The sequence below is a fragment of the Dunckerocampus dactyliophorus genome, chromosome 8 (assembly GCF_027744805.1).
Source record: "Dunckerocampus dactyliophorus isolate RoL2022-P2 chromosome 8, RoL_Ddac_1.1, whole genome shotgun sequence".
Taxonomy (NCBI): domain Eukaryota; kingdom Metazoa; phylum Chordata; class Actinopteri; order Syngnathiformes; family Syngnathidae; genus Dunckerocampus; species Dunckerocampus dactyliophorus.
This window is the reverse complement of record NC_072826.1, coordinates 20,646,314-20,673,958: the sequence shown is the minus strand read 5'-3', so window position 1 is coordinate 20,673,958 and position 27,645 is coordinate 20,646,314. Positions and strand designations below refer to the sequence as shown.

At 41.6% G+C, this 27,645-nt stretch overlaps 1 protein-coding gene across 1 annotated transcript in view; it reads right to left on the bottom strand.

The window, feature by feature from the left end:
- Nucleotides 1–487: 487 nt before the first annotated feature.
- The window catches only part of LOC129186582 (protein phosphatase 1 regulatory subunit 1A-like), a 44,494-nt gene continuing 17,336 nt past the window's right edge, over nt 488–27,645 (bottom strand). Inside the window, exons 3-7 of the mRNA XM_054784966.1 lie at nt 15,896–15,933; nt 15,740–15,803; nt 9,048–9,230; nt 7,606–7,737; nt 488–3,802 (exon numbers count right to left, since the gene is read on the bottom strand). Coding sequence (XP_054640941.1) covers nt 3,723–3,802; nt 7,606–7,737; nt 9,048–9,230; nt 15,740–15,803; nt 15,896–15,933 — 497 coding nt within the window. The 3' untranslated portion in view covers nt 488–3,722. The remainder of the gene's footprint in view (nt 3,803–7,605; nt 7,738–9,047; nt 9,231–15,739; nt 15,804–15,895; nt 15,934–27,645) is intronic.

Here is a 27,645-nt window from a genome sequence, read left to right as displayed (position 1 = left end):
ATAAAAAAAAAGTTCCCCCGACCCAGAAGCGGGGTAAGCCTTTTCAGATTTCCAGGAACTTTGGAAGGGCAGAGAAAACAGAAACCACACAGATTAGCAGGAAACCCTTGTCAATACATTCCTGGTAACCTGCAAAAGTTGAAGCAAGTGGGGAACCCTGCATGAAAACATTTAGAACTGAAAAAGCCTTTTGAATTGGAAATTGATTTTCCTATGTATACAGTATTTATATATACACCGGTATATATTTTTTTATTTTAAGCAACAAAAACAGAAAGAAAAAGCCCTCAATGTTACCCGGAAGTGTTCGCATAACAGACTTCCTGCAGACTTGCCGCAGTGCTGCCAAACATAAACGCCCGTTTTTATAAAAAATGAATGTGTTCCGTGCTTCCGGCTCATAGCTGATTGAATCATTTATATGGAGTAGTTATTTTTAGGGGGAGTCGCCTTCAGTGAACCAAGTCACTGCTGGTGTAAAACACAAAACAACACAGCCAATGACCAATTTAAACATTTTATTGTATGAAACACATTTTGGATTCATCAATTCAAGTAAACTTTGAACTACTATCCCCTGGATTGAGTTAAAACTGTTATTATTATTACTTCAAACAGAACAAACAATACAGAAACTACAAAGCAGAAAACACAGCAAATGCACCACGTTTGTTTCACTGCATCATTGTCTCATGTGGTTTGTTTTTTTTGTTGAATAAATGATCATTTTTTGGCATCTGTGAAGTACATTTCACTCCTGATGCTGATCAACGTGTAGAATGTACAGTGTGAAGGAGTTATGGAAGGATTGTCACATCATCGACATAATAATGCCACTTAAAAGAGTTTAGAATGTTGTGATTACAGTACAGTAGACCAAATGGGGGCTACTTTCCGGGACCACCAACAAATGGCAAAAAACTGAAAATTGATACGCCCCCAAAAAAAGTCTAGTTTTGCCACACTGCTCCAGAACCCTCCCCTCCCCAACACTTATTAAATGCATTTAAAGTATAAAATGTATAGGATGTAAGATGAGCAGTCAACAGAAAGAATCAGATTCACTGTGTAGCCAGTCATAGGACACAACTATGGTGTGTTCAAGGACCGCCGAACAAAGTGCGAAAATTTCAACACTCGATGAAGAAACAATCAGTGAAGCATAAAAAAAAACTGTTTTTTTTTTTTAAACAGTGGTACATGTATGCTGTACATTTCTCACACATTGATAAATGATGACCGACTCGGGGTGAAAGAGATGTGTTTTCTGTGGAAAAAAAGGCCTAATGAAATGATTTTAATGAAAAATTCATACATTTGCGGGGCCGTGAATGCCGAATGACGAATGTGCGGGGATCCACTGTACTTCCAACGCATGAGCCTTGACATCTCTAGTATTGAAAATGTGTTAGTGCCTCAAAACAAAGCACAGTAAAGCTGCGCTATAAAAAAAAAAAAAGATGTGGAATAGTACCATGCAAGAAGGTGTTCTTTATACGACCTGTGAAGATTTTTTTAACAAAGCACTCAACCTTGATGATGCCAAGCAAACATGAGTGAATTGATGTAAATGTATCATCTTCTGCACATTCTAAAGAAACTCATAGGTCTTTACCATCATTGGCAATGATTATTTCATATTTGAGAGTTGAATATGCACGTTTAACACAATCTAGGCTGCGTTCACACTTGTCATGTTTGGTTAAAAAGGAACTCTGCTGCCATTTCTCTGCTAGTACGGATCATTTGGTCAAGTGTGAATGCTATCATCCAAACCCTGGTGTGCCTCAAACAGGCTGAAAGAAACTGCTTGAGAGATGGGTTCATACAGGAACCAACTATTTAAAAAAAAAAATACTTGGTGTGCACTTTAGCAGTGATGTGCAGTGAGGTTCGTGGCTGGTGAGGCACTGACTCCTTTGGATTTTTTCAATGTTAATGCAGGTTGCTCATGAAGAAGATAATAACAGAAAAGAATAAATCACTTTGGTTAAAAAAAAGTCACATTTATTAATGTTTTTTTTTATTAACTGAGAAACATTTGTCTTCTTACTTTATTATCTGTGTATGACGTACATGCACCCTCCAGGAAAAGCTCTGATACTTTGTTGTAAAAGTTTGACCACCTCCTGATGAGCTTGGGTAAATATAATCCTCCATCTTGGGAGTCAAACTCATTCATTTGTTCAGCAGAGCATACAAATATCTTGCATTTGACTTGCTGCTGTCAAAAAAAATGTTGGCTTTTCCTTTCTATGGAAGGACGGCAGTGATAAGCACCTACCAGCTCACGCACGTCCTAACCCCTTCATGATGAAGCGATTACTTCAAGCGCCTATCATTTGATATTTCTATATATTTTATTGTCCGATTAGCAAGAATAATGATGTCGCACTTATATTAAAGATATTACACAGGCTGTAGAAAGTCATGGTGGCGGGCGCCATGATCCAACTCACTGAGTGCACTCAGAGGGCAGGCAGGGCTTGCGCACTAAGCCGAGAAGAGACGCTCGTGGCAGCCTCATCTTAGGTTTCTGCCCTGTATTTGATCAGGAAATGAATCAGAGGCTCCGTTTCACATGCTTCCCCTGAATGGACGTCACTGCACTTTCGTGCTTCACGCTTTCGTCATTTTTGTCACGGGAACAAAGGGCTGCGCAGTAAAAAACATCCGCATCAAGACTCGATTGCTTCCGTGACATACTAAATATTCTGCTGTATTTACCATCTTAAATTTCACAAAAAGCTTCTAAAATATACTTAAAGCGCCGTCGTCACACACAGAGGAAGAGAGCAAAGCAGCGAGACAGCATTTTGTCTTACATAGTTGTCATTTTCGTACGATTTTTGCTGTCATTGTAACACTTGGCCATGTCGTTCGTCTGCGTAGCTTTCACATTTGAGCTCAAGTGAACCGAACCGCACCAGTTTGGTGCACACCAGGGTTGGCCAAACGAGCCGTACGAGCAGAGCAAATGCACCGGCGTTTCTTTTAATCGAACCAAACATGACAAGTGTGACCGCACCCTGAAGTGATCCGTGGTGCAGCAGGGCTCTTGAGAAGTATATTCAGGAAGCTTTTTGTCAAATCTAAGCTGGTGAAAACTGCAAAATATTAGAATGAGTTACATATTCAACCCAGCCGTATTTAAGTTACGTCACGTAGTATGTCACAAAAGCTGCCCATTGCAAACTGTGCACCAATTATCTTTTTTAACGTTTGGTCCAGACCAGACTTCCAAACCTCAAGTGTGAACGCATCTAATATTGCTACTCGTGACGGGGATTCAAATGAGAGCTTCTTGGTAATGTATGGCGTACAAAAACAATGTTATTGCTTCAGTTGAACAATTGCAGACGTCATGGCACATGGGATGATCGTGTATACTGTAGTATATCATTAAATGCATGAAATAAAACCAATGTTAACATTGTTGTAAAATATGGTTGAGGGAGTTTTACCTGGTTGACTTGCTTGCACATCACGACCAGTTTTAAGACTTTTCAGGATAATAGAAAATAAACTTAGCAATGATGCCATTGTGATTGTTTTAAAAGCACAAAAAAGGGGTATGAATGTTTTGTGGCTGGTAACTAAAGCTCTAAGGACTGTCCTGATGTGGCTAAGAAGTGAGTCTGCACACACAATCTTCTGTCATTGTGTCGCGCTGGCTGAGTAGAAGGAGCAGCATTGTGATGCACAAAAAATGAACTTTGCATTCATTTTTCTGTCTCCGGGCTGAGTTTCTTTGTCTTCTCGTCGGCGGGCTGACTGGCGGTGCATGTCGCCACTTTTGTGTCTGCAAAATACACAAAACCACCCTCCTTTAATTAAAACAGGACTGCCAGGCACAATTAGCCAATGTGTGCCGCATGCAATTGATCAAATTCACAGTCATTGTTGCTGCCATGTCAAGACAAAAAGAGAAACAATTTATTGGGACTTTAAAAATGCATTAAAACAAAATCTTAAAAGTTGTTCAAAGCACAGCAGAGTGGTTATTCCCATGTTTAACACCATGAACAGAGACAGAGAGAGTGTGTGTGTCGCCACAGTGAATTTGAATGAACTTTCCATTGGCGTTGTTGCCATGGTGCTGCTTTTGACGTTGTCCAACTATTTATGGAGGTCTTTCTTGGCTCTGATTTTTACCGATAGTAAATAGATATTGGAAAAACCTCCACCAGCCATATTTTGACTTTGACTTTCATTTCTCATACATTAAAACTAAATGCAGGGACGATACATGTTACTACTTTGTTTGTCTATTAAATAAAAAAGATAAATGCCATATTAAGACGAATACAGTTACACATCACTCCCACACTCTCTCATTTTTTCAAAAAATTATTAATTAAAAAAATGACCACTGTTTTGTGGTTGATTATGGGCTATTATTAGTCAAAAAAATATTGAAAGACAAGTTATATGCAATGTTCTGGTCACTAGGTGTCAGTAATATTACACTGATGAGACACAGATTACATTACCTTAAAGGAAAACTGCACTTTTTTCGGAATTTTGTCCATCATCCACAATCCTTATGTGAGACATGAACACATATGTCTTTCTCATTTCTGTGCGTTCTAAAGATATAAAAACAGCTAAAAAAAAAAGATGCAGCTAAGAATGCACGTAACGGGAAACACCTATTCAGTCTATAAAGCCTTTTGAAAAACACTCCAAAAAACACCAACAACACCCCATTTACGTACATACAGTGGTGTGAAAAAGTGTTTGCCCACTTTCTTATTTCTTATGTTTTTGTATGTTTGTCACACTTAAAATATTTCAAATCATTAAACTAAATTCAATATTATTCAATGACAACACAATTGCACTCAAAATGCTGTTTTTAAATTAAACTTTTTATTATTAAAGGAGAAAAAAAATTCCAAACCACCACAGTGAGATTATCCAAAACAACAGATTATCGAAAACATGGAACAGTTGTGAACCTTCCCAGGAGTGGCCTGCCAACCAAAATTACTCAGCAACGACTCATCAAAGAGGTCACAAAAGACCCCACAAAAACATCTAAAGAACTGCAGACCTCACTTGCCTCAGTTAAGGTCAGTGTTCATGACTCCACCATAAGACACTGTGCAAAAACGGCCTGCATGGCAGAGCTCCAAGAGATAAACCACTACTGAACAAAAAGAACATTTATGCTCGTCTCAATTTTGCCAGAAAACATCTTGAAGATCCCCAAGACCTTTGGGAAAATACCCTGTGGTCTGACGAGACAAAAGTTGAACTTTTTGGAAGGTGTGTGTCCCATTACATCTGGCGTAAAAGTATTGCCACATTTCAGAAAAAGAACATCATACCAATATTAACTCTTTCAATGCCAAAGACGTGTATTGACGTCTTTTGCTTTTTTGCGCGGGCGCTACAGATCAAAGTCTTATTCATCTCGTGTATCTTTTCTGACTTGTAGGCAATGCATTTCTGTCCCAGTAGGGGGCAACATTTCTCTTTTCCTCCAACCGGCAGCGACAGATTGTCTATGAAGAAGACGGATTGTGGGTTGTGAGAGAAGAAAATGGCGAAACACATGCAGAAATCAAGCGGAGACAAAAAAATACAGGCAGCTAACACTGTCACAGAGCTTGTCTGGCGGTGGATCTGCCTTTAGTAGTGATGCGATCACGAAAGATAGAGGTGACATGGGTGATGTAGGTGACGTAGACACAAACGCAGTTGACAATGGCAGCCGAAGCAACAAGCTAGTGGTTAGCGTTGCTGAGCCATGTGGCGCGACACCCGAGCCTGACACCGGAAGCAGTTCAGAACCAGACCCTGATTCTTCTGATGAGAGGCTGGCGTCTGGATCGGTCAGTAGAAAAATCTTGTTTTCTCTGTTTTTTGGTCAAAATCAGGTGTTTTTGCTGAAAGTACCCTATGTTGTACCACCAATATCTAAAGACCAAAAAGGCTAGAAACAATTTTTTTTTCTGATGAAAGAAGAGAGTCAAAATTTTCTTCTAGATAGTTTCAATGTTTATGTAGTCCTAAAACTCAATATTCTGTGGGTCTTGAAAGTTCAGCAAAAATGCCCAAAAACATGGCTGGCAGTCAACGAGTTAAAATATGGTGGTGGTAGTGTGATGGTCTGGGGCTGTTTTGCTGCTTCAGGACCTGGAAGACCTGCTGTGATAAATGGAACCATGAATTCTGCTGTGTACCAAAAAACCCTGAAGGAGAATGTGCTGCCATCTGTTCGTGACTTCAAGCTGAAACCAACTTGGGTTCTTCAGCAGGACAATGATCCAAACACACCAGCAAGTCCACCTCTGAATGGCTGAAGAAAAACAAAATGAAGACTTTGGAGTGGCCTAGTCAAAATCATGACCTGAATCCTATTGAGATGCTGTGGTATGACCTTAAAAAGGCGGTTCATGCTGGAAAACCCTCCAATGTGGCTGAATTACAACAATTCTGCAAAGATGAGTGGGCCACAGTTCCTCCACAGCGCTGTAAGAGACTCATTGCAAGTTATTGCAAACGCTTGATTGCGGTTGTTGCTGCTAAGGGTGGACCAACCAGTTAATAGGTTTAGGGGGCAATCACTTTTTCACGCAGGACCATGTAGGGTTTTTTTCTCCCTTAATAATAAAAGTTTTATTTTAAAACTGCATTTTGTGTTCAGTTGTGTTGTCATTGACCAATATTTCAATTTGTTTGATGATCTGAAACATTTAAGTGCGACAAACGTAACTGTGTAATTTATCTTCTTATATTCTCAAAAAGAGGCACACTTGCTTCTTGTTATTGGTACAAAAATTCCCACAATTCTTGCTACTTCCACCATTTTTAAATATTCATACCATTCCTGCATTCATTCTACATTTGACCTTCAACACATTTCTACACTGATTCAACATATTTCAACATTCATACATTTCACCAGCATTTCAGTTCAGCTCTTCAGCATTCACACGCAATTTCATATTGAATTTGCTCCATCTAGTTTGAAGATAATGGTGTTCAATGCAGCAGAGGCAAGCAACATGTCAAGCAGCGGAAAAAAAATATTCATTCATTCATTTTCTGTGCTGCATAATCCTCATTTAGGTCGCGGGGGTATAGTGGAGTCTATCTCAGCTGACTTTGGGCGAGAGGCAGGGTACACCCTGGACTGGTCGCCAGCCAATCACAGGGCACATAGAGGAAAATATATTATTCTTAAAATATGATGAATGAAATTCGATCTAATTGATATTGAAAACATTATTTTTTTTTTAAATCATGATTTTGTCATAAAAATATATTTTTTAACATGCATTAAGAAGTGGCATCATCTTATATTCAGGGTTGTTCTTTATTTGGGTTAACGTGGGATTTAATACAGTGGATCAAATTTCACACAGCATCCATTTTAGATCAGTTTCAGAAAACAAGGTAAATAAGGTCCAATTTCTTAACTTTGACAATTTTGCATGCTAAACGTCCCTTACGATTCAGTTGTCTAAGACACAGCACACACACGCACGCAATGTTAATTTGTGGGGTGTTTTTTGGAAGCTCGGAGAATAGTTGCCTGAAATACACTTTGCATAGTGGCGCCCCCCCGGGATAATATCCTGGCCTCTTATTTACCTGTTTGTGCATTGTTTAGCTGCACTGAAGGATCTGATGGAGCAACCCTAGAGCATTTTTCATCCTCCTTAGGAAGAGGGCGCTCTAATCCGCCGCTGCCGGACGCCTCTGACAGACTCTCCCTTGAGAACTCTGAGCAGAAGACGAAATAATGCAAGTGAAGCTATTGAGCGGTGAAACAGCGCTCATCAGATGCACATTAGCGGATACAATCAATGGCGCCTGACATTTACAGTTCCATGTTTTTTACTCATGCTGAGCCTTCCGGGGGAGGCTGCATTGTGGAGATACTGCAGTACTGCTGGCCGTAGCTTGCAGAGAAATAGCCCTTGTGATGCATGCAGCGGGCGCAATTACTGCTATGCGTGCAGGCTCTATGACCATCAAGTGACCTGCTATTAAAGTGAATTACTTGGCCTGAGATGGGGCTCTCTCGTCTGCTGTTTGACACTACAGTATGTGGCACAGCAAGGACATCGTGGCTCTAAAGATGCTAGGAGATATGTGTACACAAATCAAAAGTCAAGAGTGATTATTTTGAACTGTTTTTTGTTCCCAGGCATGTTTAGCTTGGGCCACTTTTCTTATCTTAAGTCATTAGATACTATATATATACATTATATACTTAAATGTGTTTGATAAACTTGGATTGTGTCATAAGTGAACAACGGCAATTGAAGAGAGAAGGGGAAGGTTGTGGAGCTGAATGTAATAATAATTACAACAGTTACTTTTATGGCAAATGTTGATCTGAAATCAGAGGAGAACATCAACATCGCCGCCTCATTAATTCAGAAAGCATACAGCTTGACTTAGAAAATGCCTTCTCCTCCGATTTCGAATGAACACTTGCATTAAAAATGACTGCTGTAACACATCAATTAGTTCCAGGTGCAATAACACTCCCCGTCTCTTGTTAACCGCCGTTGTTCACTTGGTAAGAAGAACGCTAACAAGCTAATCCGTCGTCAAAAGTTGTGGTTGCTCACTGAGTTCACTGCGGAAAACAGCGCCCGTCATGTTTCAGCAGAAAACGGCACATCGCACGCTCAACCCTATCAAAGAGCTATAAAGAGGGCAGGGCGTAGAGACGATACAGAAGCATAATCCATGACATGCGCTTTCTCCAAAACTCTTTAGTAATACGAGAAAAAGTCGCTAGATTTGTTGCTTTTTGGAAAAGAGGGGTCTGAGTACTCAATAAATGCAATGACAAAGTCAGTAAGTCAACACAAAGTGGATGAAACCAAAGTCCTTTTATAGGAGGCGGGACCTGGATTGTACCATGTCAGGGAAAAAGGGTATTTTTCTTGGCATGTTAAGCCTGTATTTCTAAAAACCTACAATCATTGACTGATTCTACATTCTATTTCATGCAACAGAGGTTTTTCCCATTTTTAACTATTAGTTTTTTGCCATCAGCAGGCTAGCTCCAAACGTACCTTCCATTTGGCAGCGCAGCTTCTCAAAGGCCTCGGCAGTGGCCTCATCGTCGCACGGGAGCTCCTCCCCGACAGGAATGGAGTCGGGGCTGGGCCGGTCCGACAGACAACTCTCGGAGGAGCACTCGTCGCCTCCTCCGTGCTGCTGCCTGTACAGGTGGTGTTCTACCAAGAACTGCAGCTCTGGGACCGTGCAGGCAAACAGAAGAAAATCGATTGAAAGGGAAAACACGGTGAGAGAGTATTTGACACGGTAAAGGTTTACTGAGGAGGAATGTTCTGTTCTGTTTGTAGGATATAAAAAGATTTTGGAAACATTTTGGATTGAAACTACAGTGTTTAATTCATACTGTATTGACTGAATATACAGCAAGACCATAAGAGGTTAAAGGAAGTCGACAACAGAGGATCACTTGATGGTCATTTTAAGAAAAAAATTATTCATCTCCTTTTTTTTCCAAAACTGGTCTTGAAAAAGAGGGGTTGTTTAATATAAGTGTCTTTATATATTTGGGTCAATCGATACGTCTTACGGATGTAACCGTATGCTATAGTCACGGTTCGGTTCATTTTGGGTACAGTGAGGAGACAAAATACAAAACAATGATCTTTTTAAATGAAACATAAAAACATAAATTGCAAAATGTTATCAGGTAATTCTCCAATGAGTAGAATATGTATCTATAATATATTTGCGCCGTCAATCGACACAAATTTTCAGTTGTGATTAATCGCACTTTGTCCATAGTTAACGCACAATTAATCACAACTAATCGCAGAAGTGTGCATCTATAATAAGTAGGGGTACAAATGTCTTTGTGGTAAATGATTCGATACGCATCTAGATACACAGGTTCAGATACGATTGAAAAATGCTATATTTTGAAAACAGAACGATTTGATACGATTCGAGACAGTGTACAAACGATACGATTTGATACGATTCAGCAGTTACTTTTGTTGATGTAGACATTAATCTTACATTATAAAATCCATCCATCTTCTATGCCACTTATCCTCACTCGGGTTGCAGGGGTATGCTGGAGCCTATCCCAGCTGACTTCAGGCGAGAGGCGGGGTACACCCTGGACTGGTCGCCAGCCAATCACAGGGCACATATAGACAAACAACCATTCACACTGACATTCATACCTATGGACAATTTAGAGTCACCAATTAACCTAACATGCATGTTTTTAGAATGTGGGAGGAAACCGGAGTACCCGGAGAAAACCCACGCACACACGGGGAGAACATAGAGATGAGATGAACATACATTTTCATCTCCAGTCTGTACATGATCATACAGTGGCCGCACGGTGGTCTAGTGTTTAGCATGTTGGCCACACACTCCCAGTCTGGAGATCGGGAAGACCTGAGTTCGAATCTTCGTTGGGCATTTTCTGTGTGGAGTTTGCATGTTCTCCCCGTGTGTGGGTTTTCTCCGGGTACTCCGGTTTCCTCCCACATTCCAAAAACATGCATGTTAGGTTAATTGGTGACTCTAAATTGTCCATAGGTATGAATGTGAGTGTGAATGGTTGTCTATATGTGCCCTGCGATTGGCTGGCGACCAGTCCAGTGTACCCCGCCTGTCGCCCAAGGTCAGCTGGGATAGGCTCCAGCATACCTGTGCGACCCTAGTGAGGAGAAGCAGTGTGGAAAATGGATGGATGGATGATCATACAGGTAAAATATAAAGCATACATGTAAAAGCCCACAATTTTTAAATTTAAGTCTTAATGTTTCACCGATGTTTCACAATGTTTTTTCGTCAAGCATGGAGATTTCACAATTCATTCACCGGTCATTTAGTTGTCTGCTGTGACTCGTAAGCCCGTCCCTCATCTCTACTGAACAATGGCGTCACATTGCTTTCATCTTATCCACTATGTATTTTTTCCGGGAAGGCTAAGTGTTCTCAAACAGGAGGCTTTAACACTGGAAGAGGGCTTCTCCTCAGCACTATTGCTAGTCACGATTCCCGCTGCACTGTATTTGTTACTATTTCACGAGACAGTCCCTCACTCAATGTGTTCCGTGTGGGAACTCGTTACGCCTCTGTACCTTACCGAAAAATCAGATTACGATGACATGTACCATTACATCCCCAATAGGTACACCTACAATCTAACAAGATCCAATACAATAACTCTATTAAGGATGTTGCTCATTTTGTTGTGTAATTAACAGGATTTGCATAAACTACACGTCCAGTTTTCACGAAATCCAGTTTTCATGGTGAGTGCGTGGCATGGACAAAGTAATGATGAAATGAAGGCCACCAATGAGAAGGAAGAGACAGAAAGTTGGAGGTGGAAAGGAGATTTCCAGCTTTTCCAAAACAATACTATAAGCCTTAAAATAAATGATCACAACACTATTAAACCCCACCACTGATTAGACAAGTGGGAAGTCAGAGGCTGTCTTATTAGACTAAATACAGCAGGCTGATTATCGCCTACTTTTTCTTCTGTCATTTTTTTACTCCTTTATTTATTAATTTATTGTTCACGGTTTTATTAGTTTCAGAAATGCTTAACAAGTTATATTCCGGAACGTTACATTTTTACACGTGCACAGTTCCACAAGTCTGAAAAGAAGTAGGAAGACGCAGTGCTCATTTATTATTTCATTACTGAATCTACAAGCCTTATTTAGCTTTATATTACAACACAGGAAGTGAGCAGTAATTGATCAGTAATTGCTGAGAAATGGAGTAGGATGACATACAGTAAACCCAACTTCTTGTCATGTTCTGTGGTGCTGCTCTGCTGCCTCCTGTCTGCTCTGTGTTGCAGCACACCTATCATGCCCTGGGAGGAGTCACCTGGTCACACCTGCCGCCAATTAACATGTGACTACTTTAGCTGTGCCTTTGTGTTAGCTCATTGCCAGATTGTTCCCTGCTTCATGTCTTACTCCTGCTATCCTGGTAGCTACTCGCTTGCCTGCTTGGTTTTCAGCAGCTTCTCCTTTCATTTTATTGTCTAGTTTTTTCCAGCCCTGTGTTAGCTGTTATTTTTGGTTATTTTTTTCCGCCTGCTTAGTCCTGCAGTGCGTTGTGTTTTTCTCTGCTATTTCTGTGTCGAGCAGCACCCTTGGTTTTTGTAGTTTGTTCCTAGGCTCAGTGTTTTTTTTTGTACTTTTGTGTTTTGTATTTACTCTGTCTAGAGTCACCAACACAGTGCCCGCGGGCACCAGGTAGCCCCCCACGACCACATGAGGCGCCCGCAGGCCTGCTTTTCATTCATGTTTTCAGTTAATAATGTGAGAACACTAGAAAGAAAAGTATTCTGAAACATAAAATGTGAGTTGTGGATACCAGCATTTTGTGAATGTTTTGGTAAAACAAGCATATTTGATTTGTTTGGGTTTAAATATGCTATGAAAATCTCTGTATTCTGGGATCCTGTACTCTGGTCTTGGCCACCCGATGGTTCCCGCGGAGATGGAGCATTTTCGCTCAGCACTGTCCCGCCAGGGACAACTCGTGGGCAGCCATGAGCAATCCCTACGGGAGATCATGGACGCCATTACCGCCCTCTCTGCTAACATGAGTGCTATTGACAAGCGCTTGGAACACTCGCACACGCTCCAGTTAAGCACCGCCTCACCGAGCCTCGCAGCCACAAGTCCACCTCAACTGCCACCGTCCATAGGCGACTTCCACCGTGAACCGAATTCCCAATCCCCCACGTTTTTCTGGGGAGTCTGTGCCATGCGAGCAGTTTATTCATCGATGCTCTCTTATTGTTGACCAACATCCCAGTACTTATTCCTCAGATCAGGCCAGGGTGGCTTTCGTTATGAGCCTCCTTACGGAGAAGGCGGCCGCGTGAGCCATCGCAGTGAGTAAAGCCAAGCCCGCCACGCGTGCCTCCTTTTCACTATTTTTGTCTGAGATGAGAAAAGTTTTTGATCACCCTATTAGGGGCAGGGAGGCAGGTAGCAGGTTACTCGATATTCGACAGATTGGACATTCGGTGGCAGTCTTTTCTATTGACTTTTGTGTATTAGCGGCTGAGAGCGGTTACGAAGAGGTGGCACTGAGAGGTATATTTCGGAAAGCACTCCATGGTCGCATAAAAGACGAACTAGCCGTAAGGGATGACACCAGGACCCTGGATGAGTTGATTGACCTGGCAACCCAACTGCATAATCGCCTGAGAAAACGAGACCGAGAAAACGCCGAGAAGGAAGGAGCTACCGCCGCATCAGCGATTCCACGACAATGACCGATCCCGATACCGCTGGTTATTGAGGATGATATCATGGAGACCTTAACAAGGGATTCTAGAAGGAGTGTACACATTCTGCTCTTATTGATTCAGGGGCTGATGACAGTTTTTTAGATTTTAGTTTTTTGGAGGAGCACGGTTTAACCAAAATTAGGCTATCTAGCCCCAACGAGGTGCGCTCGCTGGACGGCCAGCTCCTGGCTGTGCACTCCTCCCAGACTGAATACTTATTCCTCTGGCTCTCAGGTAACCACCACGAATCAATCAGATTTTATATTATTCCTTCTCAAGCGGCACCAGTGGTTTTGGGTCTGACGTGGCTTAAATGTCATAACCTGTCTGTGGATTGGGGGCGAACGCGCATAATAGGGTGGAGTAGCTACTGCCATGCTCACTGCCTACGCTCCGCGGTACCCGAGAGCCTGGCTACCATGACCGGCTGAATACCATGATTTAGGGCAGGTTTTTAGCAAGGATCAGGCTCAGAGCTTGCCCCCTCATAGGGTGTATGACTGCGCCATCAAGCTGCTCCCGGACGCACCATTACCTAGCACTAGGCTATATAATATATCTGGTCCGGAGCAGCAGGCACTTGGTGAATACATCTCTACCTCATTAGTGGCAGGTCTCATATAACCATCATCCTCCCCATTGGGGGCCGGATTCTTTTTTTGTGGAGAAGAAGGATAAGACGTTACGCCCATGCATAGACTATCAGGGGCTTAACAAGATTCCGGTTAAGAACCGCTACCCTCTGCCGCTTATGGACCCTGCCTTCTCTTCATGACACTCAGCTAGGTTTTTACTCAACTGGATCTCAGGAACGCATACCACCTGGTTCGTATCTGGAAGGAAGACGAGTGGAAGACCGCGATTAATACTCCTCTCGGCCACTACGAGTATTTAGTCATGCCCTTTGGACTCACTAACACACCGGCGGTTTTTCAGAATCTCATAAACAATGTGCCTTGCGACATGCTTAAACAATTCTGTTTTGTCTACTTTTTCTGACTCTCTACAGGAGCATGTTCAACACATCACACATGTCCTCCAGTGGCTCCTTGAGAATTGCCTTTATGTAAAAGCCGAGAAGTGCGAATTTCATTCCCCATCCGTCTCGTTTCTGGGGTACATCGTGGAGAGGGCTAAGCTTCGAGCCGATCCCGCCAAAATACAGGCGGTGGTGGAGTGGCCCTCTCCTACAACAAGAAAGCACTTGTAGAGGTTCCTTGGACTCGCTAATTTCTATAGGAGATTCATGGCTAGGCCAGGTGGTTTTTGTTGTACTTTTGTATTTCCTCTGTCTAGAGTCTCTTTTTGTTAATAAATGTTTGTACACGGACTGTCTCCTCTCTGCATTCTACTCTGGCTTTGGCCACCCGTGACACTTCTTCCACCTCCTTTTTGGACATGCTGTGTAAGTGTAAACATGCGCACTTCAATGCAACACCGTTAAGTACACTACTCATAAAGAGTTAGGGATATTTGTCTTTTGGATGAAATCTCAGGGTGAAGCTTCACTGGAGTAAAACCTTGACAGATTAACACTTGACACTAATTTGACCTCTAAACTGCATGCATGCCAGTGTCTGGCAGGAATAACACCATTATAAAGTTCACCAACAAAAAAACTAAATTACTTTGCTGAGGCGGAGAAGCAAGCTAAAAGGGAAAAAACGTGTACATCAATAAGCATCTGACAAAACGCAATGCCGACATGGCCGAGAAAGCACGTGACTTAAGGAGCAGGAGAAAATTCAGGCCACATGGAGGACCAAAGGATGCCCTTGTTGTCAAAGACATCAAGGAAATAGACAAATACTGATGATGACATCATCTCAACTACAAGAAAAGAAAACGTTTCGTTCTGGGTTTTCTGTTTTATTTGGGTGTCGGAGCCACCATGCAGTTAAGTTTTTTTTGGCGGGGGTGCAAGGCGCCCCTTCTGTGCGCTCGCACATAATGTACATGCCAGAAACTGCCACTGGTTATATCACATAGGCTGCCAAGAAATGGATAAGGTGGTCGAGTGGTCGTCTCACACTCTGAAGGTTGCTGGTTCAATCCTCAAAAGACCGTGAACCCACAGTTGCTCTTGATGCTCTGTCATCAGTGGGTAATTGTGGTAACAGTGTCAAAATGCTTTGAGTACTTTAAAGGAGAAATGCCCGATACAAGTGGACGTCCATTCACATTTATGCAATATGGTTTTCATAAGGTGATGACATACTGTATATCTGCATACCTTTATCTTTGGCCCATTGCTCTTCTTCTTTCCTCTTTTTCTAAAGTGTGGTTCGACTTTCACTGTCCCTTTTCCATAACTCTTTGTTAATTATCACCGTCCACCGTCGACATCTCAAAAAGCAGTCAAGGCTAAACCAACTCATATTGATTCACAATTCCTTCGTTTTAGTCATGTAGCATTTTTGTCATGCTGACGTCACTAACCTTTCATCGTGGGCGTTCCCTTTTGCCCTTTCCGTCGCTGCCGAGGAGAGTTCAACAAAGCTGCCTACCATGACACAACAAAAACAAGTTCATAAAAGACAGCATGTCAGAAGGATATATATGCTGTAAGGGATTGGACTAAATGAATTAGCGTACCTTGTACAACTGGTTAGGCAGACGGTCTTCGTCGATTTCTGTGAAAGGGAAACACGATCAATTAACTTCTGTGTGTTACATTCTGCGTTTGTCGCTCTCCTGCCGCCTGTCTGCCTTCTGGTTGCAGTGCACTCTGTCCTGCGGAGGCGGAGACTCCTGGGCACATCTGCAATCAGTTACCTACCTGATCCTCTTAACCACGGCAGCAGCAAATCCCCAGTTGCCAGATTGTACCTCCAGCTTCACCTGCTCACCCCTCAACCCGGCTCCTGTACCTGTTGCCCTCTTTCTGGCTTTTCTCCACAGTGATGAGCCTCCAAAATGTTGAGACTAGAGTTTTATGGACTGATAAATTTGTTTAATCTCATTTCTGCTCTTGTGGCAAAGTCCAGCCTGGCCTTCCTATTATTCTTGCTAATGAGTGATTTGAATTTCTGGTGTAGCCAGATCTTGATCCAGAGACGCTGCCCCAAGTCGCCTGTTGATCTCGCATGAACAAGACACCAAGGTACTTGAACATCCCCGGTCTAAATAGCACTCCACCCTTTCATGGGTGAGAACCAAGAACTTGGAGGTTCTGATTCTAATCCTGGCTGCTTCACACTCTGCTGCGAACTGATCCAGCCCGATCACGGCCCGATGAAGCCAGCAGCATCTGCAAAAAGCAGAGACCCAATCCTGCAGCCACCAAACCAGAGGCGTTTTCTCCAAGGTCTTCCCCAAGGCCTCCTACCGGTTGGACATGCCCTGAACACCTCCCCAGGGAGGTAGGTGTCCAGGAGGCATCCTGACCAGATGCCTAAGCCACCTCATCTGGCTTCTCTCAATGCAGAGGATTAGTGGCTGTACTTTGAGTTTCTCCCAATTGACAGTGCTTCTCATCTTACCTCTAAGGCAGAGCCCAGCCACCCTTTTCGGGCGCTTGTACCCGAGATCTTGTCCTTTCAGTTACTACCAAAAGCTCATGATCACACATGAGTGTAGGAACGTAGATCGACTGGTAAATTAAAGGGTATGGCCTTTCGGCTCAGCTCCCTCTTCATCACAATGGACCAATGCAGAGTCTGCATCACTGTAGATGCACCAATCCACCTGTCGATCTCACGATTCATCTTTCCCTCACTCGTGAACAAGACCCCAAGGTACTTAAACTCCTCCACTTGGGGCAGGATCTCATCCTCGAACCGGAGATGGCACTCTACCCTTTTCCGGGCGAGAACCATGGACTCGGGCTTGGAGGTGCTAATTCCCATTCCGGCTGCTTCACACGTGGCTGCAAACCGATCTAGCACATCCACATCATCTGCACAAAAGAAGAGACCCAATCCCACAGCCACCAAGTCGACTTACTACCGGCAATGTAGACCAAGCTCTGGCACCTGTCATACATGGAGCAAACCACTCGAGTCGGGTGGTTTTGCATTTTTTGAAGCATTTTCTGTGTTTTTGGTTTTGGATCATTGGGATGTTGCTGCATGTTTGCGCCTGTGGGCCACTGTAGATGTAGACCCAGGCGCGGTACAATTGACCGACTGTGAGTAGGCGGTGAGATGTTTTCATTTTAGAATTTCCGTGAAATAATGTTAAATGAATACCTCTCTGATGGTGTCCATCATCTACGTAAAGGCTGAGTTTTTGGATCTCATTGGACTGGGTTGATGTACTTAAAGAGTACATTTTTATTGGACTCAATGACTGTTAAATAAATACAAGCTTTTTTTTTACAAGGACAACTTTCAACCGCCTTCATGTGTATAACAAGCATAACAGGCCTCCTAAAGCATGTAACATTGATTGTAGCGTAAAGTTGCACGTCAGCAGCACGTCGGATCATATGACCACCATGAGACAAAGACAAGCTTTATGATGTGCAGTCTATTTGGTCCACATGACTAACACAGGGAAGGGAGGCACAAACAGAAAACAACATATCTCTTGACTTGTGCGCACTGAAACTGTAAACTCAGGTCAATACGAGTTAAACGCACATGCACACGGAACTTTTTCTAGGACACCACGCCGTTGCTCGGCAACCTATACATCCCCCGGGCACCACGACAGAGAGCATGCACCAGGGCGCATATATTATTCCAACTTAAAAGGCATGTGCCTGGCATGCTGAGATGTGTGCTTCTTAATTCATCACTCTTTTTAAGCAGCGACTGTGCTTGAAATATCCTCCAAAGACACTTACGTTATGGTTTAGGGATTTACTATCCATGCTAACTTTAACTTTGGCGAGGATTAGAGACTAATTATGGTAACAAATTAATGCAAGTAAATGGAGCTCGCCTTCAAGTCACAAAGTAAAGATTTGTATTCAGGGAGGCCTCTGGTTCTTATCAGGCTCATCTTAATGGCTTCATTGCAGCAGTCCATGTTACACTAATGTGCTGTGCTGCCAAGAAATGACCACTAAGCCAAGAAAACAATACATGCTGGAAAATAAATGGTGTGAAAGTTTGTTTTTTGAATTCTACAAGCTACCAAATCAATGCATTAGTTTTTTTTTTTATTGTTGTTGCAATGAAAAATGTAATAAAATACAATTTTTGTGCAGATACATCACACTTATACAATTCCGCACCGCTTTCTTTGTCTTTTTATTCCGTCTCGTTTTTCGGCCGCTCCCACAGGCCACATTTGTCAACTTATTCCAAATATTTCAACAGAGAAATGTTCCACTTATTCACGCAACGCGTGTTCTCTTTTCTCCATGTTTCTGAAATTTCCACATTTCCCAAAATTCTAAAATTTCCACAAAATGTTCCCGTTGAAATTGAATGGGCCATTTTTCAAACATCCACAGTTCTTTTCTTTTCTTTTTCAACGAAATTCAAAACATTCCAATTATGAAAACGTCCCACTAACGTAGCACTTCAAAATGATCTATTTTAGATATTCCAAAAAAATGTTCACTTTTTCCAAATGTTTCAATTTTCCGGAACCCAAATTTTTTTCTTTTTCTAAGAAAAGCTTCACGGTCCACATTTCTCAACCGATTCAAGCTATTCCAACATCAAACTGTCAACGCGTTGAGGACATTAATTCCATAAATTTTCCTAATCAAAAAATGTTTACAATTTTGTCAAATTCTTGTTTTTCGTAACACCAGTTACCTTAATGAAGATGCTACTATTTCCACATTTCTCATCCGATTCACCTCATTCCAACATCAAACCATTCAACAAAGTCAGGACAATCATGCTATGAGCCACAGTACCAAAAATTCAACATTTTTTCAAAATGTAAAATTTTTCCTAATTCTGCTTTGTTTCAATGGGCTTCTTCCGGACGGACGGCCGATTCAATTTCTCAATTAAGCCATTCCAACATCAAACTGTTCAACACATTCAAGACATTCAGGCTTTCAATACCGATACTGAACAAAAATTCAAAATTTTTCTCAAAATTCATACTTTTCACTAATATTCCCACATTTTTCCTCGGGAACGCAAAATGCCTTTGATCTAAAGACTCCTAAATACTTCCACATTTCTCAACCCATTCAAAGCGTTACAACATCAAGCCAATCAACTAATTCAGGACATTCTTCCTAAAATACGCTCGTTTTATTAAATGAAAATTCAAAATTTTCCCCCAAATTAAACTTTTCTGTCCAAACTAGTTAGCTGCTACTACTTCCACATTTCTCAACCGATTCATTTCATTCCAACATCAACTCATTCAGCAAAGTCAGGACAGTCGTGCTATCAGCCGCAGCACAAAAATTTTATTTTTTTCTTCCGGAAGGCAAAATGTCTTTGGACGAAAGGCATAAAGGGCTAAAGAGTTTCATAGGTAGACACATATACAGACACATATATAAACATGTAGCACTATCATGGTAGGTGTTAGCATGCTAACATTAGCATGTTTACATTGTTAGCATGCTAATGTTAGCATACTAGTATTTTTCGCTATTTTTATGGTTAGACACATATATAAACACTTAGGACTATCACACTAGGTGTTAGCATGCTAATGTTAGCATGTTAGCATCGTTAGTATGCTCATGTTAGCATCCTAAAATTTTTTGCTGTTTTCATGGTTAGACACATGTATCGACACTTAGCAGTGTTATGGTAGGTGTTACCATTTTAATGTTAGCATGTTAGCATTGCTAACATTATTTAAGTCATTCAAACTCTTCCTCTGTTCATTTTACATTTCAGTACAATTCCTCATAGACTACAAATTTTTACATTCATTCTACATTCTACCACCATTCTTTTGCTTTCCAATTCTTTCTAAACTTCCACTCATTTCTCCCTTCATTCAACAAATTTAGACATTCATGCTCCGTTTGAACATTCATACATTTCAACACCATTTCATTTCGACAGCATTTCAGTACAGCTTCAGCTCAACTTGCAAAATATTCCTATAGTCATTCTATATTTCAAAATTCAACCATTCAACATTTTAGATAAGCTTTTGCAATGTTCTGTGAGGTCTTGATCACCCGCTGGAGTGCCTTCCTATCACGTGTTGTACAGTTACCGTACCAAACAGTGATGGAGGCTGTAAGAACACTTTCGATAGTGCATCTGTAGAAGCAACTAAGGATTGTGGTGGACATGCCAAATTTCCTCAGTCTTCTCAGGGGACTTCTTGATGATTTGTTGGGTGTTGTGAGACCAGGTGAGGTCCTCGCTGATGTGTGTGCCAAGGTTTATGAGGCTCCTTTTCCCTTGTTCTTGGGTCAATGATCATCTCTTTGGTCTTCTCTGTATTGAGATGGAGATTGTTATCATGACACCAAGCTATGAGGTCCGCCACCTCTTTTCTGTATGACATTTCAAAACGCAAATTTAATGATGCTGGTGTTGTTCTGGGAGGCCACGCAATCGTAGGTGAAGAACGTGTAGAGGAGCGGACTCAGCACACACCCCTGTGGGGTCCCAGTGCTCACAATTCTTGAGCTGGATGTGCGATTGTGGACTCTGACTGACTGGGGCCTGCCTGTTAGAAAGTTAAACACCCAGTTACAGAGGGAGGGAGACAGGCCAAGTGTGAGGAGCGTATCTGTGAGTTTGTGGGGGCAGACTGTATTAAATGCAGAGATGTAGTCTATAAATAGCATTCTGACATATGTGTCCTGTCCTGTAGGTGAGAAAGGCCTGTGTGGATGGCACTGTTGACTGCATCATCCGTCGACCGGTTCTGGCGGTATGCAAACTGTGGAGGGTCCACAGTGGCCGGGATGCTCTTTTTGATGTGGGTCATGACTATTCTTTCTGATAGTCTGATAGTGAAGATCTGTCATTGCAGCGAGATATTGACTTTTTTTCTTTATTTTCCGAACTATTTTCTCATTTTTGTTACACTAATGTTTCAATGAATAATAATGTATGAACATGAGTGACAAAATTGAAGTATATGCAGAAAATGCCTGAAACGCAATTAAAAAATGTAATCAATAAAGTATGTCACTGCAAGGAGATATTTAATTATTATTAATATTATTAGAATTAGTTTTACACGTCTTTGTCAAACTAAAATAATGCATGAATATCGATGACGAATTTCAAGTATAGGCAGGAACTGCCTGGAAATCTATTAAATAAAATCAAATGAACTGTAAACATCTGTCATTGCGCTGAGAAAAATGAGGCATTCATGCACCCTGGGATAGTAGGAAATTCGATCCTAAAAAGCACCCTGTGCCCTCCTGTGACATCTGCAGGAAGAAGGATCAGCTGTAGCAGTAATAAGAGAAGAGGCTCGTTAATATTTGGGCTAAGAAACATTAAATATGGCTCCCACATTGATTTCCATTCTAATTGCTTTCGTCTGCCTCTCTGAGCCCATCTGCGCTCCCAGAATTGGATATAAAGCCAAGAAAAGCCTTTGTAGCTGACGGGAGACTCCCAGTTGACTGAGTCTGGAGGACACAAAGCCAGATGAGAACATAGACTAGTTAGTATCTCCTCTTTATGCTGTGAGGATGTCCTGCTTAGCAGTCTAGTGGTGCTACAGCACAAGTTGCTTGAGAGCTTCTCCACTGAAATTGGAGGAACAAAAATAGGCAAAGCGGAGCATGACGGAGGAGAACTCTTATGAATGTGTTGCTCCGGAGATACCAGCTGTCTTCCTCCAAAATATGATTCCTTGGCCAATAAGTCTGCAAGTCTGTTTTCACATATGTGCTTTGTTGGGTTTTTTTAGATATTCGGTGAGCACTTTAATGTGGCTTTAGTATAATAATGTAATGACCCAATGTCTGTGAGTGCACCTCACATTTTTGTTTGTGCTATTTTCTTGCTACACCGCCACAAGGTGTGTGCCTAGGCTGCCGCACAACCAGTGCAAGCAGTTCCAAAGTTTGAGTTTTCCATAATTTGGCTCGGCGCTTGTCATTGAGGGGAGTTGAGGACCACTGACTTAAACATTATTATTGTTGTTAATATGTCACTTTCTTTGCATGCGTTCATGGCGGTGCTCGTTTGCATCTGGTTGCATCACCCTATAAGTGTGTTAGACCTGAATTGCTTGCAGCCACTCGCCTTCTTACTCGCCATCTAATCAGTTTAGGTAATGTAAACACATCTATTCCATCTATGAAATAATACTGTGGGGTTTCATTCCACGGATAACTGGTCTTTCATTTTCCAGCTGTCTGTGTCACATACTGACAGTCAAAAAACATTTTGTATACAACACAAAGTGTTATACAGAACCATAGTTATCACAACACAATGTCCCATCCATCCATTCATTTTCTAGGCCGCTTATCCTCATTAGGGTTGCAGGAGTATGCTGGAGTCTAGCCCAGCTGACTTTGGGCGAGAGGCGGGGCACAGGACTGGTCACTAGTTATGGCAAACTCTTTATTGGAGTTGTTGCCGCTAAGGGTAGCTCAACCAGTTATCAGATTTAGGGGGTGATCACTTTTTCACACAGGGCCATGTAAGTTTTGATTTTTTTTCTCCCTTAATAATACAAAAGTTTTATTTAAAAACTACATTTTGCGTTCAGTTGTGTTGTCACTGACTAGTATTTAAATTTATTTGATGATCTGAAACAAAAATGTGTGACACAAATGAAAAAAAATGAGAAATCAAAAACGGGACAAACACGTTTTCACATATACGATAACGAGTTAACAGAAATCCCCACTAATGCCACGATTTTTTTGGACACACAATTAACAAGCGCACATCATGTTTGACCCTCGGTCCACACCGTAGTTTGAGAAAACGCAGCAGCGGTGCACTTGATGTTGAGCCACAAGCATGAACCAATATCGGGCAGAAATTGACAAAGAAAAGGGTATTTAGAAGGGTGAGCTTAGCTTTAAAGTCTCGACAAGACCAAAGTTGTTTGTGTCTACTGTCACTGTGAGCTGAATTGTCACCAGAGTACGTCGAGTCTCAAATGCCACTTGCTGGAGTCGGCTGGGGAAACTGCTGGACTACTGCAGGTATTTTTTATTGCCATTTATTTATTGGTACCTTGGCATACAAGCTGTCTCTCGGTTGATGTTTTTCATTGAATTGCCAGCCAAAATTTGGGTCACAAGCTGCTAGTTACCGGCAGGCTACTGGTTGTACATTGTGTTTGGTTTTTGTACATCGAGGTCCATTTTACGTTGAGCTTTTTAAAAAACAGAATGTTTAATAAACAAACATTTGCATAAAGCAAACATATTATCCAGCCTCCTGTTGATAGGTGTTAAAAACTTTTAAATGATCTTTCAAAGTTACACTTATTATTATAAAATCCTCTTTCCATCTGCGATTAATTGTGATTCAGTATTAAATATTTTAATCAATTGACAGCCCTAATTCATATGCATTTCCAAGTGTTTTCTGCATGTAAAACCATAATAGTAAAACTATTATTATAAAAAATGTGTTTTGTGTGTGTTGTGGTTTTCTGGAAGGGATTAATTGGATTTACATAATTTCCTTCGAGAAAATTGATTCAGTTAGAGCAGTGATCCCATTTGGTACCAGGCTGCACAGAAAGAAAAATTATTTCCATTATTTATTTTTTTTTTTATGTTTTATTTTGAAAAGTGGCCAGATTCTCTCAGTTACATCCGTCTCACTTGACGCATGTCCATTGTGCGTGTGCTAACTTTCTCTCATGCCGCACAGATAGACTACGACTGTATTTTTAGCATTTTTCTTTCACCTCATATTTGGTGTCAAATGCTGATACTATGTGGGAATTCATCAAGGTAAGTTTTGATGACTTATTGAGTGCTAATGTGCACATTTGTCTTATGTTAATTCATGCTAGCGCACTGCCTTTTACCACACACGTCAAACTGCGATGTAATAATCTCTCTGGAAAAACTCCAGGCTTGTACTGGTGGATGGTGGGTCGACATTCATTTTGTGCTTTTAATTTGATGTTATTCATGTCTTAGTTTTACAAAATATCTAATAAATAAGATAAATTAGATCGCTATAATGTACGAACACCCCCTGCTCCCCGGTCCGTGGGAGAGTTGTGGGAACACAAGCCGGTCCGTGGGTCAAAAAACGTTGTGGACCACTGAGTTAGTATGTGTATGTGTAGGCTTCAGTCGGACCTTGCAGAACGGATGCTAACCAAGGTTCCACTGTACTTTCTTTACTGCGTAGCCTTTGGTCCCATGACAAAAACGCCAGTGTGAGCATAAAGCGAACAGCACCAAAGCGTGCACCACCATCATGTCTAAATTCAGTTTCCTGTTTATGGGAGCTAACATGGCGTGCCCTCTTGACACACTCCTTTTGTATAATGTCACTTGTCTGTACATCTGCAGCCTCTGATGGGTAGTTTTTGCGTGTGTGTGTGTGTGCGTAGGGATGTGCTGGGGCGTGGGGGCTCTGGGTGTTAAGCCTATTAAATAATAATAATGTAGGAGTCACACCAGAGCTCCTCTCTCTCCCTCATCATGGTATCAGTTCCTCCTCCATCCCCCCACATCCCCTCTTTGTGTGTCTGTGTGTTATGTGACGCCTCTCTGAGTCAGGATCAATGCATCTGTTCCAGCCTGTGACGACTTTGTGTTTCACGTCTTCTGTCTGAAACATTTCCATTAGCACCGCTTTCAATAACATGTTCTATGAGGAAAAAAAATATATTGCTTTGTGATGGAGGCCTGTTCTATTTCAGCACTTCAATTATTTTTCTGAGATATACGCCACATGGTGGTGCTGTTAGTCAACGCCATCATTCGGACTGGCTTGAAATTTCTCACACAGCTCAATGTGCTGTGCAAAACAACCCACTGTAACTTTAGGGTGTTTAGCCGAGTCACCAAAAAAAGGTACACAGCATTAGGGGGCTGACAAGCTCATGTGCGTAAAATTTGAGCAAAATTGTTTGAAAAACATGGCCGGCACCGAGCAAAACATCTTTGTAGTGGTATCATTAATTAACTCCTGAAGGCACAGGGGCGCTTATAGTGGAATGCTGAATGAAGGCCGCACAGTGATAGCCTAATCCAAGGACACTGTATAATACTGTCACACAATTGTCTGATTTTCATATTCAATATGTGTCTTTTCACATTTATATTCTTCAGATGAATACCCATGACTTCCTCCTCTTCTTATACCAAGATCAAGCCATCCTCAGAAGGGCCATTCTCACAGGAATGTAGTGGGATTACAGTGGATTCACGCATATATGCAAATATATTCGTGATCCCATAAATTGGCAGATTTTGATCAAAACTTGCCATTTCATGCTAATAATCTCCATAATTGTGCCGTTTATTTTTAGAGAATCCATCACATTTACCCTTCATTGATAAACCTTGACTTACACAGAAAGTCGTCAGACGCAAACCTCAACTTACTTGAGGAAGTGTTCTTTATTTTCGGCGAATCAGCTTGATATTTACACCATTACTCACACATCACAAACCAACAAATGCCTACCTCACTCACGATGCAACCACAAATAACACAAGTAAGTCACACGTGGGGGCGGCCTGGCTCGGGTGGCACAGCAGTCGTCTCCCAACCTCAAGGTTGCTGGTTCGATCCTCCGTCAAGGTTTCCTTGGACAAAATACTGAACTCCCTGATGCTGTGTCATCAATAGATAAATGTGGTAACTGTACCACGCGGACTTTGGCATATAGAAATAGATACATACAAAACAATACTGATTTATAATCTACAAGGCATGCTGGGAAGGCCACATACACAATTCCCCAACAGAAAGTTACCCAGCATACCTTGCGTATGATACATTTGTACAAAATAGTATTGTTTTGCATGTTTACTAGTGCATAGGCATTTATTTTGATACATGCAAAGTGCAAGTGGTGCAGTTACATTGTGTGCTCCACATGTGTTACTTGTTGTCCAACATCATTGACAGTACTCACCTACAGTATTATTGCAGTTAAGTTTAGTTACAGTATGTCTTTAAACTGATTATTATTTACTATTATACTAATTATGTGATTATTATTTATCATGTTTGAAGAAAAACAATTATATTACAACACTTATCATTTTCCATTGTATCATTTTCCCATGTATCAGCTGGTAAAGACTACATCGGAATACAGGAAGTGAATAAAGTTATTGCAATAGATGTGAACTGGACGATAAAATTAAACCATTACCATCACCATCAAACTAAACACCCCCCTCACTCACAACCAAAATTAACAACAGTGCAACACAATGCAACTGCACCACACAGGCTATGTTTTATCAAAATAAACGCTTACACACTAATATACATGCAAAACAATACTATTTTGTACTTATTTATAAACTACAAGGCATGTTGGGTAGCTTCTTGTTGGGGAGGTGTGCCCGTGGGCTTCCCAGCATGCCTTGCGGATTAGAAATCAGTGTAAAATAGTATTGTTTTGCATGTATATTAGTGTGTCATTCATTTCCATACCCCCACAGTCCATGTGGTACAGTCACACTGTGTGTTCCACAAGTGATTGACTTTTTGGTTGCACCATTAGTGCGGCAGGCATTTGGTTTGATGGCCTCCTGTTGGTTTGTGTTGGGTGATTATTGGTATAAATGTCAAGCTACTTAATTGCAAATACACGACACTTGTTGTAAACAACGCACCTCTTTTGTTTTTGAATGACTGCTTCATCCTTACCGTAAGCCTCCTCAACTCCATATTTATTCACTCACACTACAAGAGATCCTGCCTTCTATTTTTATAGAAAAAAACAAAACTCCTCCGCTTCAATCTCCCAGGTGGTCTTTATTCTGTTGGGGGACCGTATTGCACGCACACAACCTTGTACAGCAGCATCAGCAGGTCACGGATGACTCATACAACAAGAGAATTCTCCAGGGGAATGCTGTGGTGTGTTTGATCGCTGAAATCCCAGGAGAGGATGCCTCAGGATGGTTTTGTTGCTGTGATGCAGCGGGGGGGGGAAAAAAATGGATGGATGTGAAATAGAGAAAATAGTTGTTGAAATCTTCGGCAGTGTGTGCGTGTGTGATGTTGTGCAAAATGTGCTGTTATGATTTACTGCACGTCTTCCACCAGGGGTGTGATGCTGCAACCCAGGTTGACTTTCTTATCGTGATAAAGAAAAAGCCCACCATGCTCCAGGCCTGATATCTACTATTGTCAGTTACCGTTGGATAAAAGCAGAGGTTATGGTGGGCACCCGGCAAGTTGCCAAACATGGACTTCCTTAAGTTGTGACATGAGAAATTCACAAGATCTCGTGGAAATCTTGTAAAGCTCTTAAACTGGGTCATTCATAACATTTAGAAACGGCATAAAAATGTGACCAGGGATAACTAA